This window comes from Labrus bergylta, chromosome 13 (assembly GCF_963930695.1).
Source record: "Labrus bergylta chromosome 13, fLabBer1.1, whole genome shotgun sequence".
NCBI lineage: Eukaryota > Metazoa > Chordata > Actinopteri > Labriformes > Labridae > Labrus > Labrus bergylta.
The window spans coordinates 11619580-11632569 of record NC_089207.1 but is presented as its reverse complement, the minus strand read 5'-3'; the positions used below and the strand labels follow the sequence as shown (position 1 = coordinate 11632569).

Here is a 12990-nt window from a genome sequence, read left to right as displayed (position 1 = left end):
AACGGAGGTGAAAGAGCTGAATATTAAAGACATAACAGGATAATAAAAAAGGACACATTTTTGGACACACCTGTGGGATCTGGAGCCTCGGGGTTGTCTCCATCATGTCGCTCTCCGTGGGCCCCCCCTCCGGCCTGCTTCTTGTCCTGATGTGCTGCCCCCTGCTGGGCCTCGTGCAGTCCGCAAGCAGCAACAAGGCGAGCGATAACGCACACCCGCACCTTGGAGACTCAGACCCAGAGCGCTGCATGAGGCACCACTTTGTGGAGACCATCACACACCCCATTTATAAATGCAACTCTAAGGTATGTATTATCTGCACTGAGGTTTTATTTAAACGAGGATCACGATAAAGGGACAGTTTGAATGCCAGACATGAAAAGAAAAATGTGAGGAGAAAAATTTACATCAAAAAGGCAAGATCAAAAAATGTGCAAAAATGTTGAAGATCCAGAAAAGACCCAAATCACATGAGGAAGTTTTATGAATGACATTTAGAATTTTTCTTCCAAATGTTGATTTTAAAATTCTATAAAACTTTTAAAAACTTTTCTGATTTGTTTTCTTTTACCTGCCACCAAAATCAGAATCCATTAGATAGACGAATACTGTACCTCTGGGTTCAGATGTTAATTTCTGATCATTCTACTAAAGCCTGCGGTTTAGTGTTAAATGACCTCCAAGCAAGACTTCCTTTCCATGCAGCGATACTCCTTTTTCATGTAGGATCTGTAAATAGAGATGAACCTGCAGGCACTGATACGGAAACTGAGACTTGATTTATTAAGTTTGACTTGGTTATTGATAATAAACACACCAGTCCTGTCCCTAAGTTTAGAAATAATCCCTTTATTCTTGTTATTTTAACCTTATCTTCAATAGCAGGACCTTACTCTCATATGTGTAGTATTTTTTTTAGAGACAGGACGGTGGATAGAGTCAGAAACGCAGGAAAGAGAGAGTGGGAGGAGTGCAGGAAAGGAGTCACAGGTCGGACTCGAACCCGGGCTGCTCCGCCCTCGAGGATCAAGCCTCAGTACATGAAGCGCACACTCTAACCATTAGGCTACCGGCACCCCTACAACTTTAATTTTTATAAGCTCAGAGGCAAAACTAGATTTAAAGAGAGCAAAAAGAAAATCACACATGAGAGTTAGGTGTGCAAAAACAAGTGTTCATTTTCATTCAGGTTTTCTTCCTCCATATGTGAACAGGACCAGAACCAAACTGAACTGAACTGTTAACAGGCTTTTATTTAATGGATGTTAAAAAGGATTCTTTATGTGTTCTGCCATCATCCCGCTCATCATCTTTTCTGATGGATTCTGAATCTGTCTCCAAAGTCTCCAAAGTTTCATTGATTCATCGTCTCGAGAAGATGAATTTCCAAAAGTTCTGGTCATCAATGAATCATTTTAGTGATTTTTCAAGCAAACGTGTCAAACATTTGCTGGTTCCAGCTTCTTACATGATGAGCTTCCCAAATGTGGACTCAAAGATTCTGTTCAAAGTTTACAAAAGGTGGAAAAATGGTTATAAATGCTCCAGGTCCAGGCAGTCGGGATGGTTTGAAATGTTTAAAAGACCTTTAATTCACAGGGATGGAAACATTTAACCTCTGTTAAAAGTTTATTTTTAAATTTCAAACACAGAATTTAAAATCTGCAGAGGTAGAAAACAAAAACAAATCATCTATTTTTTTTTTAAAAAGACCCGAAATCAAAGAGATGCCAGTTGCACAGATATTTATACATTCATATTTGTACACTAAAAGACAAGTGCTGACAATGCCAGCGCCACTATCAACTTTCAATCAGACATTATTCTCCATTAGTAGGCTACCTTTAATACGAGCGGTGTGCACTGCAGTTTTCGAGCAGAAGAAAGAGCTCAGGTTCCCACAAAAAACTCAGATGCATAAAAGTCAAATGGATTTGAAATTTGGGCCTCATTTTTAACTGGGACTGGTTCTTTCATCCTGTCCTTAGCACACACACACACACACACACACACACACACTGTAAACTAATCCGCCTCATTGTGGTTGCCCGCTCATTTTTGGCCTCAACTTGTTTAAGGTAACAGAGACGCTTTAACTGACAAATGAACTACAGTGTTACAAATATAAGGGAACGATTTCTTCCAAATCGAACCTCGGAGACAAAAAGAAAACTTTAAAACACCATCAGTCAAAAAGAAAAACTCTGACACAAACTGAGGAGTAATTTATCTCGCACAGTTTTTCTCCTTCCCTCGTCTACGTTACTCCTGTTTCCCCCTGAAAGCCTCGTCTGCTCAGCCAATCCTGTGTCTCCTTTTTTCCTTCCCTCGCTTTATCTCCATCTCTCAGTCATTTAGACGAGTCACGCTTGGTTTGTTTTGGATTGTGTGTGTGTGTGTTTCTGTGTGTGTATGCTGGACAGGGGCCACACTGCAGACATATTCTGCACCTCAGCTGGGACTCACATTTTGGCCTCTCCGTCAGCCTGCTCGCTCCTGACTCTGCCAGCGTTCGACGGGCTGCAGAGAGAAGAAGAAAAGTGACGCTAAATCTTTCTGTTTTTCTTCTTTGGAGTGTCAGACAACGTTCTGCACACAGAGCAGCGGTGTGTTAATCACGCCTAACACGTGACCGCTGTGGTCGGTGTTCTCTCGCTCCTCTTGTCGAGCAGCGTGCAGTTGTTCAGCTCGCGTGTGTGATCACTTCTTTGGTCTTTTTTTAATTTTCTGACTCTGAGTGCAGCGAGCAGGTGTTCAAACCACACTGAACACACTCCCAGCATGAGTCTCTTTCTCTGTTACAGTTCACTGAGAGCTGAAAGGACGTCTGACTGAGAAGCTGTTTTACTCCTCAGTTTGTTTCTCGCTGAATCCACCTGCACAGGATAGTGGACTAGATAACCATGACTATTGTTCATTTCTATGTACTGGCAGCTCTACTGTTCATTTTGTGATAAAAGCATATAATGAGTTTTCCAAGTCATCATGGCCTCTGTAGAACTCAACATTTGAGTTTTCAAAACATTTTGCCCCTTACTGAAGGAGTTTGAATATCTCGGGGTCTTGTCTGAGATTGACAGGCGGATTGGGTCAGCATCGACGGTAATGTGGGCGATGTGCCGGAGGTGAAGAGGGAGCTGAGGCTGAAGGCAAAGCTCTCGTTCCAACCCTCACCTGTGGTCATGAGCAATGGGTAGTGACCGAAAGAGTAAGATCACGGATACAGGCGGCCGAAATGATTGTCCTCCGGAGGGGGGCTGGGCTCAGCCTTAGAGATAGGGCGAGGAGTAGAGCCGCTACTGTTGGATCCTGGATCATTGAAATTGAAAGGATCCAGTTGAGGTGGTTACAGCCTCTGATTAGGATTCCTCTTGGATGCCCCCCATTGGAGGAGACCAAGGGGTAGACCCAGAGTTCGCTTCAGGGAATATTTATCCCGTCTGGACTGGGAAATGTTGCTGGGGAGAGGGAAGTCTGGGTTGACCTTCCTCACCTGTTACACCCGACCTCAGATAAGCAGAAAACATGGATGGATTGAAAAAATGTTGCCATTCATTTTTCTGCCAACTTGGTGTATTGATTAATTGAGTTTCATTTCTTGTCAGATTTCTTTGTTTTGGACATACTATCAGAAAATAAGTTTCTTGGTTAGCTTTAACTTAATGCAACAGGAGGTCGTGGTTTGAGCATCGTAGTTGACTATTTTCTCATTGTTTTGTGATTCATCTTATTGAAATCACTTTTTCATCATTTGTACCAATCATGACAAGTTCCTTCCCCATCCAGGCCTCTGACTATTTTCTTACCTTGCTGTAGCTCTTGCGTCTGATTACACCTGTAGCGAGTAATGTAATATCGCCATCATTAATATCAGCTTTTTTTAAATCTTCCTGCTCATGAATGAGAGGAGGAGCAGGAGAAGTGTGGACAGTGAGGAGGAGGAGGAGAAGGAGGAGGAGGCGTCACAGAGGAGGAGAACGTAGAGGAGGAGGAGGAGGCGTCACAGAGGAGGAGGAATTGTCAGCGTTTGACAGCCTGATCCTCAGCTGGGACAAAGACAAATGGTCTTAAAGTGGCGACAACACTCCAGTGTGTGTGGGTTTGTGTGTGTGTGTGTGTGTGTGTGTGTGTGTGTGTGTGTGTGTGTGTGTGTGTGTGTGTGTGTGTGTGTGTGTGTCACCCTGCGGTGGCCCCAGACAGGCTTCTGTCAAAGTGGGAACACGGGTGGCAACACACAGCAGCTGACAGAAGGACATGACACAGGAGTCTGTTTAGAGAGCGATGGGAATGTGGCGACACACGGAGGAATGTCAGCCGGACGAAACAACACTAATCAGGCCACAGCTTAGTGTGTGTGTGTGTGTGTGTGTGTGTGTGTGTGTGTGTGTGTGTGTGTGTGTGTGTGTGTGTGTGTGTGTGTGTGTGTGTGTGTGTGTGTGTGTCTGACTGGTATAGAGATTTTGTTCCCACCACAATAGAGCCCTTGAGCAGACCTGGACAACAATGAACCAAGTAAACTCTGTGTAAGATTTGATCAAACCAAATCTTATTTAAAATGATAGAAACCCAAGATATTACCTGACCTGCTCAGTGCATGCTGAAGAGTTCAGGGAGAGCTCATAAAGGCATGTTCAGGTTTGATAATGTTGAACACATAACACACACACATCGTACATTAAGTGGATGTGTCTGTGTGCACTGGCTGCAGCTGCTCAGCATGCTGTGTGGTCAGACGAAACACCCAGGGAGTCGCTCGTGTTTAGGGTCTATATCTTGAGTTTTTGAGGCAAACTCAGCGCTCTGTAAAGGAAATAGTTTGTCCAGCTACAAATTACAGCAGGATGTTACATTACTGACGATAGAAGTCTGAAACCGTGGAGAGAGAACGGGGAACTACATGCGGGAAAGGAGCCACAGGTCAGACCTGAAAACGGGCTGCCTGCTCTCATGGACCACAGCCCCTGTGCATGGGGCATGCCCCAATACATCTGATTGCCATGCAGCTAATTCCTGTATGAATACAGTCAGAAAGGGAGACAAGTTGGGTTTATTTCTACAACCGTATTTAAGGTGGAGGGCGCGACTTGTTAACTTTAAAGCGCTGTGGGGAACACTGGAACCTCATGGCTGTAACGCAGTTTTAAACTAATCTGGAGTAGAGGAGTTGACTTGATAAAGTGTAACTGTGTGAAGCTGAGCTCCGAGCTGCAGCAGGTGGAGGAAGGAAGTGACTCCACCACCTGCTCGTCTCGTTGCTATCGGTCCGTTTGCAGCTGCAAGGCCAAAACTGTGAGACAATGTGAGCAGACAAACACACTGCTTCATTGTACCACGAGACCTTCAGACACAGCCTGAACTACCTGTGAGATGTATTTAGCATAACTTCCATTATACTGTCGGTAAAGCAGATTTTGCAAAGTGTAAACAAACGGAGCAAAGTGGGATTCTTTAATGGCGTCACAAAAACAGAAACCCAAATCACAGAAGTCCATGAGAGAAGACGAATAAAGATTTATTAACAGCAGAGAGAAGATGGAAAGTTGATGACAGATACGGAGGATAAAATAGATAAATTAAAATAAAATTAGATATTTAAATATAAATAATATAATTAAAATGATTACAGCAATAACAAGGCGCCATCACAAAAGTGAAATCTGTAAAAATTGGGTTGAAAAAGGGTTATTGTCAGATTTAAAAATATTTCTTTGAGTTACACCGTTTCATCCCTGAATCGAGCTTACTAGGCTAATTCACCCCCGAAAACTTGAATCCTCGCTGTGCGGGGTCTAGACCGCCTCCACACATGGATTAAGTGTGGAGTCTCTGACGGCACAGGACTGATTTCACCCCAGATTATATTAATAATAACGTCAGAGTCTTATGAACAGATCATTTCTTTTTAAAGTCATCCAAAGTTGGAATTGTTTTCTTGATCACTGGAAACTTTGTGCATGTCATCTTTTATAAATATAGCGGCGCAGTCACAGCCAACTCTCAGCAGACGGAGGCTATTTTTCCCAAATGATTGTTTAATGTCTCATTTAAATATTCACAAATAATATCGTAGCACAGAGACGCTGTTTGCTCTGCAGCCCAATTTCAGGTGCATTTAAACCTTTGCATTTGTTTTGTTTATTTGGTTCTTTTTGACTCATATAACTCGGGTATAGAGGGCGCAAAAGCCACAAAATACTTTTGTCAAGTCCTCAAGATGGATGATTTACCCCTGTAGTCTGATTACCCAGGACAGCTTTAGACTAAGAGGAGTCTCTTCTCTTATTATTTTCCTGCTGTGTTTCAGATGGTGCTTCTGGCTCGCTGTGAGGGTCACTGCAGCCACACCACCCGCTCTGACCCCCTCATCTCCTTCAGCTCGGTGCTCAAACAGCCCTTCAAGAGCACCTGCTCCTGCTGCCGGCCGCACACCTCCAAGCTGAAGGCGGTGAGGCTTCGCTGCGCCGGCGGAACCCGCATCACCGCCACATACAGATACATCCTCGCCTGCAACTGTGAGGAGTGCAGCTGAGCGGGATGCAGCAACCCCCTCCTCCAAGACACTCCAAAGAACCAAGATCCTGTTGGCCCCGAGCCGGACTCTAACGCTTTCCAGAGGTTTGAATATTGGATCAGAAAACTCAACATGCTTGTTGTTTTCTTGGAGTGACAGTTTGGAGCGCTCGTTCCTCTCTCTCTCACACTCAAACAGAACACGATCCCCTCTTACTTTTTGTGCTTTCAATCAGGACGAAGCCTTCTCTCCAGGCCAGACACCGCAACCTGCTGCTCCCGGGGGGGGGGGGGGGGGGCCTTCTCACAGTGGAGACGCTCATTACAGGCCTCAGTAATTCATTGCACACATGCTCCCAAACCACAGTACCAGAGGTTGTTACTGTGAGCGCTTTCTGCCTGCAGCTCCATAAAAACACCCGCTGAGTATATGACTACCAAACAACACGGCTCGTTTAAAAAGCTGGGACGAGGCTGGGCGAGGACAACACATGTGGAGGATCTGCAGAGAAACACCTGTGCCGCGTTTACTTACCCAATAACGTTTTACACGCTCCCTGCAGACTTATCGGGACGTGTAAAAAAAGTGAGTGAGGCCAACGGGAGAGCTCGTTGGGTGGACGATAAACGAGACGAGGCGGACGCCGTAAACGGAGCTCAGAGGACGAAAAGGAGGACGGGGTTAAGGACTGACGGAGTGTGGAGGCGATCAGTGTTCATGTTCAGTGTAATCTTCTTTATTGAAACCGTAGCTTCTATCGCTTCTGCCTGTCGTGATGACGTGTTTGATGTTGTGACAATTTTGTCCAAACTGTTCTGTGAAGCTCCGCCTTCATTTGTAACTCCTGCAAACAGCTTCCTCACACTGCACCGTCATAAACACAGGATATAACTCATTCAGACTGTGTGTGTGTGTGTGTGTGTCAGGTCGTAGAACGGTTTATCTGAAATAAAAAACAAGCTACTCAGTCCCAGTCTACCAATTAAGGGTCTTCCTGTCCAGGGGCGTGTCCAGATTTTTTAACTGGGGTGGCCCACTTGGGTGGCCTGACGTTTGTGGGCACATGCAACTGAATTCATTATTTTTTTACCCCTTCTATACCCACAAATTATATGTACTTGTAAGAAACACAATTTGGCAACATATAAATCTTCTTAGCTCGATTCTTTAGGGACTAAACAACAAAGATGAGTGTGCAAAGTCACAGTTTTAAGTACCGTAAAATCCGGAATATAAGTCGCACCGGTAAAAAAGACGCACCCTGTTTTGAAGGTCTCTTAGAGAGAAATAAAAAGTTTAAACTGTTTTCCTGCATCACGATTTATATTGTGTTCAGCGATGTCTACAACGTGCATTTTCTGTGCAGCTGTGCCGCTCTTTTAGTTCCGTCTGTTTTCACTTTTGGGAGTTTGCGCTCCTACTAGCTACAGTACGGTAGTTGAGCTCTCAGCCTGCAGTGAAAGTTGTGAGGCACAGACTCCTAGCTTGCAAGTCGCGCTGCCCGACTCCGCTGGTCACTCTTTAACTTTAATATAAGACTCTTTCAATCAAAAGAGCACTCCACAATGTTTATTTACGGAACAATATACCACTGTTTTCTGTAAATGCATGATTATCACCTTGTGAGGGAGAAAATATGTGAAAAAAGTTGCGCAGCCAGTCGTCTTTTCCAGCACAGCGTGCAACCAGCTTTCAATACACAATGAATGGGGATGGGTTTTTGATCGCATCAGGTCGCAGTTAGTGGCTGCTACACCCGTGGTAATAACGGCGCGTGTTTCAGTATTTTATACTGGTATATTGGTCTCACCGGTGTATGAGACGCAGCTAACTTTTAAGACGCAAAAATAGGTATTAAAAGTGCGTCTTATACACCAGATTTTATGGTACTTCGTAAATTACATGCAAACTCTTGCACGCTGTCAAACAGACAAAAATACATTTATTGGCATTTAAGTCCATTGCAAGTATGACTGCATGCACAAGTTTTTCCTTGGAAATTTTAATTGTAAAAAGCTGCAAAGTATTTATTAACAACTAAAAGTTCCAGCCTGTTGAAAACAGAATAGTTGACTAGTAATTAAGTCCCGCCTCTGATTAGGGAAAAAGCCAATCATAGAGGATTTTGTGGTAGCACAGCGGGGGCAGAAATCAAAGAAGACTCGCACATCCCTTAGTTGGTGCTGGATCCAAAACACACAGATAGGTAAGGAAAGCAAAACAAGATCCTTGTGATTTATTAAGTGCTCAAAACGTCACTTAATAAATCCTCCAAACAGGATCCTCCAAACTTCTTGGTCCGGGATCTAGTTTTGCTTTCCTAGCCCATGGTGTGGCCAATCAGATCAGATCAATGCCATCCCAGGCCACGCCCCTGTTTCCTATTGTTAAAAAGTTCAATTATCTTCAACCTCAAAAGTTTCAGAGCATAAAGTCTGAATTAAAACTTCATGATGAACGACGATATGGAAGCAAAGGAGGGCCAAAATAAAAATCATTGTATGAGCAGGTATACTCATTCTCAAAGATAGAATTTAAATAACACTAGCTTTGAAACACTGGTATACTTTACCCCCCTCTGAAGGGGGATTACTTGGTCCCCCCATTACACCTTCAGGACATTCAGATTGAAGGCTAAACTTCATTAAAGCACTATCTCTCGTCATTTGGAAGAATTTACAAAAACACCACATGGAAGCAGTTGATTAAATTATTTTGGCCCCTTTTTGCTTCCAAACAAAAGTTTTTAAAGAGAAAGATGTAAATATAAAACTGTAAGTCTCTCAGTTATAAAAAAGAAGTTTTGCAGGAGGTCCTTCGTGGCTGATAGTTCACCTTTTAAAAATGTTCAACCAACTGAGCGCCATTAAAATCCTCGCCTGTGCTGCAGTAAAGAGGGATGAAAATAATGTGTAAATGTTGAAGCGACAGAGGAGCCCAGCAGGAAGAATAAAACCTGAATCTGTCCGTGGTGTGGATACATGATGTTTCTCATTTAACTATCAGACACTCTGTGAACACACACACACACACACACACACACACACACACACACACACACACACACACACACACACACACACACACACACACACACACACACTCACTGGGTGTACAGATGTCCTTGTTGCAGCTCTGTGGACGTTTCAATCTCAACAACATCCGACAGCTCAGCCGCCGCTTCACACGTGAACTTAATAAAAACGTTTCTTCCTCCGACTCTGGAGATTAATCTGCCTCTCAGTGCTGTCTCCTCTAACTGTGTGTCTCCTTCATCAACACACACACACACACACACACACACACACACACACACACACACACACACACACACACACACACACACACACACACACACACACACACACATAGGCAGGATGGGTAATTATTTCAAGAATTTAAATTTCTGTGGAACTGTTTGGTTTTGAAATGACCTGACGTCGGCAGATCTGAAGATTTTTTTTTAAACATCTTCCATCAAATACAGTTTGCCTCCTGGTGTGTGTGTGTGTGTGTGTGTGTGTGTGTGTGTGTGTGTGTGTGTGTGTGTGTGTGTGTGCGCTCAGGTGTGAGGCAGCCACATGTGCTGTTTTATAACCCTCTTCACTCCAGCAGACGTTACACACATTAATCCCCCGCCCCCGCTTCCCCCCCCCCCATTCATAACCACCCGAGCGCTTAATAAAAATCACAGAAAAAGAGACGTTTGACTGCAGGAAGAAAGTCACATCTGTGTGTTTAACATTCCCTTTAAGTGCCAGACGTGAAACATGGGCGGCGGCCATGTTTTGAGACTTGCCGTTTATTTAACGCTGAGGTTTGTGTTCGAGCTGTCAGCACGTAATTAACTGAGAAAATATGAACGCAGTAATGACCAATGTGCTGGAGCGCTTTAAATGTCCTCAACATAATTAATGATACAACGATGTGAGAGCTGAACAGGAACTGACATTTTCATATTTTTGGAACAGAAACAGAATTGTGATTCAACAAATGTGTTTGTAAATGAACAGGTGAACGGTTTCAGTTATTGGAAATGAAAGAGGAGAAGTTTTTAGAGTTTGTAGAAAATTACTGTTGCTGCTTTATTAAGAATTAACCCTTGAGATGCACGTCCATTTTCAAAGGATTCCTGTGCAGCTTTTTGAAACACCATTATTATTGTTTTGTTCATTTTGTAATCAGCTCAGTCTGATTGAGAAAAAGCTTGTAAGAAAAGATTTTTAAGGCCAAATGTGCAGGTTTGAAGCAAAACGCAACCTCAGGTGTGGAAAAATGAAGCAGATGCTGAAGTGCAAAATCTTGCAGTTCATCGATTGTCCACTAGAGGCTGGCTGCAGGAATAGGAAGTCACACACACACCCATTCAAAAAAAGCCTGTTTTTACAGCAGAGATTAACATGTTTACAGCCTGGTTCAAAAAACCAAACAGGTCTGATTAGCTCATGTCTCGATCAGCACACACTGTACTGGGGGGTGGGGGGTGAATGTTTTGATGACTCATCCGTTTTGATTTGATGAAGGATAAGAGTTATTCACCATAAGGCGTGTAGCTAACATGATTGACAGGCGGCCGCGGTGTGACGGTTTGTCAGGAGGCTTATAACCCGCCTCAGCTCCAGCTCTCAGCCTGTCGTTAGGTTGACTGAAAGTTAGGCTGAGACAGGATTTCCAAAATGGTGGTCGCCATCGATGGGACTCCAGCGCCCCCTGCAGGAACAGATGGGTAACGTCACTCAGGCTCCGTCCATAAATATTTACAGTTTCTGGTTTAAAGGCTCATTTAAAAGACGCATCTCAATAACTCATTAAAAACAACCAATGCCACGTCAGCTCACACTATAGGTTTGTCACGCTTCAAGAATTTTAAGTTGTGTCTTGTAAAAAACAAACAGTATCAATACCTTTTTGAAACCATGGCAACAATCCAAAGTTGAAGGCAAACTCCTGCATGCTGTCTGGTCAGTTTGTTCAAATCAGCCAACAGGAGCTTCAAGTCCCAGAATGGTTTCTTATCTTTAGACAACTCAAAGTGCTTTCACACTGCAGGTCACACCTACACTCATCCACATTCACATACTGCTGAGGAAGCAGCGGGAGCAACTTGGGGTTAAGTGTCTTGACCAAGGACACATCAGACATGAGGCTGCAGGAGCTGGGGATCGAACCCCTGACCCTCCAGTTGAGAGACAACCTACACTGAGCCACAGCAGCACACACAAACATCTCCACGGTAACAGATTTCTGTCAATGAAAATGCACTTAAAACTCTCGTATAACTTTTGAAAAGATAAACCTTTACAATCTCTCTCAGTGTCAGTGAACATAAAGACTTTTCTTTCATAAACTGCTTTCTAAGAAAAATGGATTTAAAATATTCATGCATTTTTCTTTTAAATTACCCAGAGGACAGATTTATGACATTTGAAGCTTTGCGATAATTTGTGAGGATATAGAAGGTATGCAGTTGGGTGTGCATGGTTTCCTTAAAGTCTAGACTGCTGCTGCCCTCTGCTGGTGAGTCACTCTTCACACACCTGGTTTCTGCTTAAAGGACATCAACAGTATGATTTTCTCTCTAACACGGTGTACATGTTATTTTTTGTCTCCTGCTGAGTCTTGGATGTAGTTTTAGTTATTCTACACTCTTTGTCTGAACTACACCTCCCACACACGTCCTCTTGGCAACATCATCATCATCATCAGCTTTCTCCTCTCAGTTATATTTTGATATCCCCTCACCTTTCCACCTGCACATCCTCACATTTTGCATCTTATCTCACCTGCTGTCAGCCTCCACAGCTGCTCATCATCGCCTGATCAATAAATTGATTTCATCCTCCTCGAAATGTGTCTGAAGTGTTCAAACAGCCACAGAAAGAGAAACAGGAGACGACCCTGCAGCTGGAAACAGGAACGAAGCAAACGGAGGTAAAGAAGCAGCAGCATCTTAAGATATTAAGATAATTTCATGCATATGTAAAGTTTATTTATGAGGCTTTAGCGTCTGTCACTGAGAAAAGTCAAAGTGCTTCACAAGTGTGTAATTCTTGTCTCAAACTATTCAATAAAAACAGACACCAGCGTTGTCAAGAGATCAGAATTTTAAACTTCAACATGATTCTATTAAGATCTAATGATGTCAATACCTGCTTTGAAACCACAGCAACAAAAATGGAAGTCCACATACAGACAGTTACCTCATGAAGTCAGAGAAGAATAGCTCATGTGTTTTACTCAAAATATAGAGTTCTCTCAAGGACAGACATGTTAGAGATAAAGTTACAGCAGCTCCCCGTTCACTCACAACCCCTGGCGACCATTCGCTGCTTTATAATTAAAAACAACCTATTTTAAATAGTTATGGGAGGAGTTACTGCCCTTTGTTGTATCATGTGTGTTATTTCTTATATGTCAAACCAGGGACAAAGACTACACCTTAGCCAAGGCTAGAAGTCCTACATCAGTTGCACTAGATG

The 12990-nt window shown here is 43.3% G+C and overlaps 1 protein-coding gene across 1 annotated transcript; it reads left to right on the top strand.

The window, feature by feature from the left end:
• The first annotated feature begins 6 nt into the window (after positions 1–6).
• ndp (norrin cystine knot growth factor NDP) lies at positions 7–9611 on the top strand. The gene is made up of 2 exons (XM_065962488.1): positions 7–305; positions 6305–9611. Exons 1-2 carry the CDS (start codon positions 105–107, stop codon positions 6527–6529), a joined length of 426 nt encoding a protein of 141 aa, XP_065818560.1. The 5' UTR covers positions 7–104; the 3' UTR covers positions 6530–9611.
• The last annotated feature ends 3379 nt before the right edge of the window (positions 9612–12990 follow it).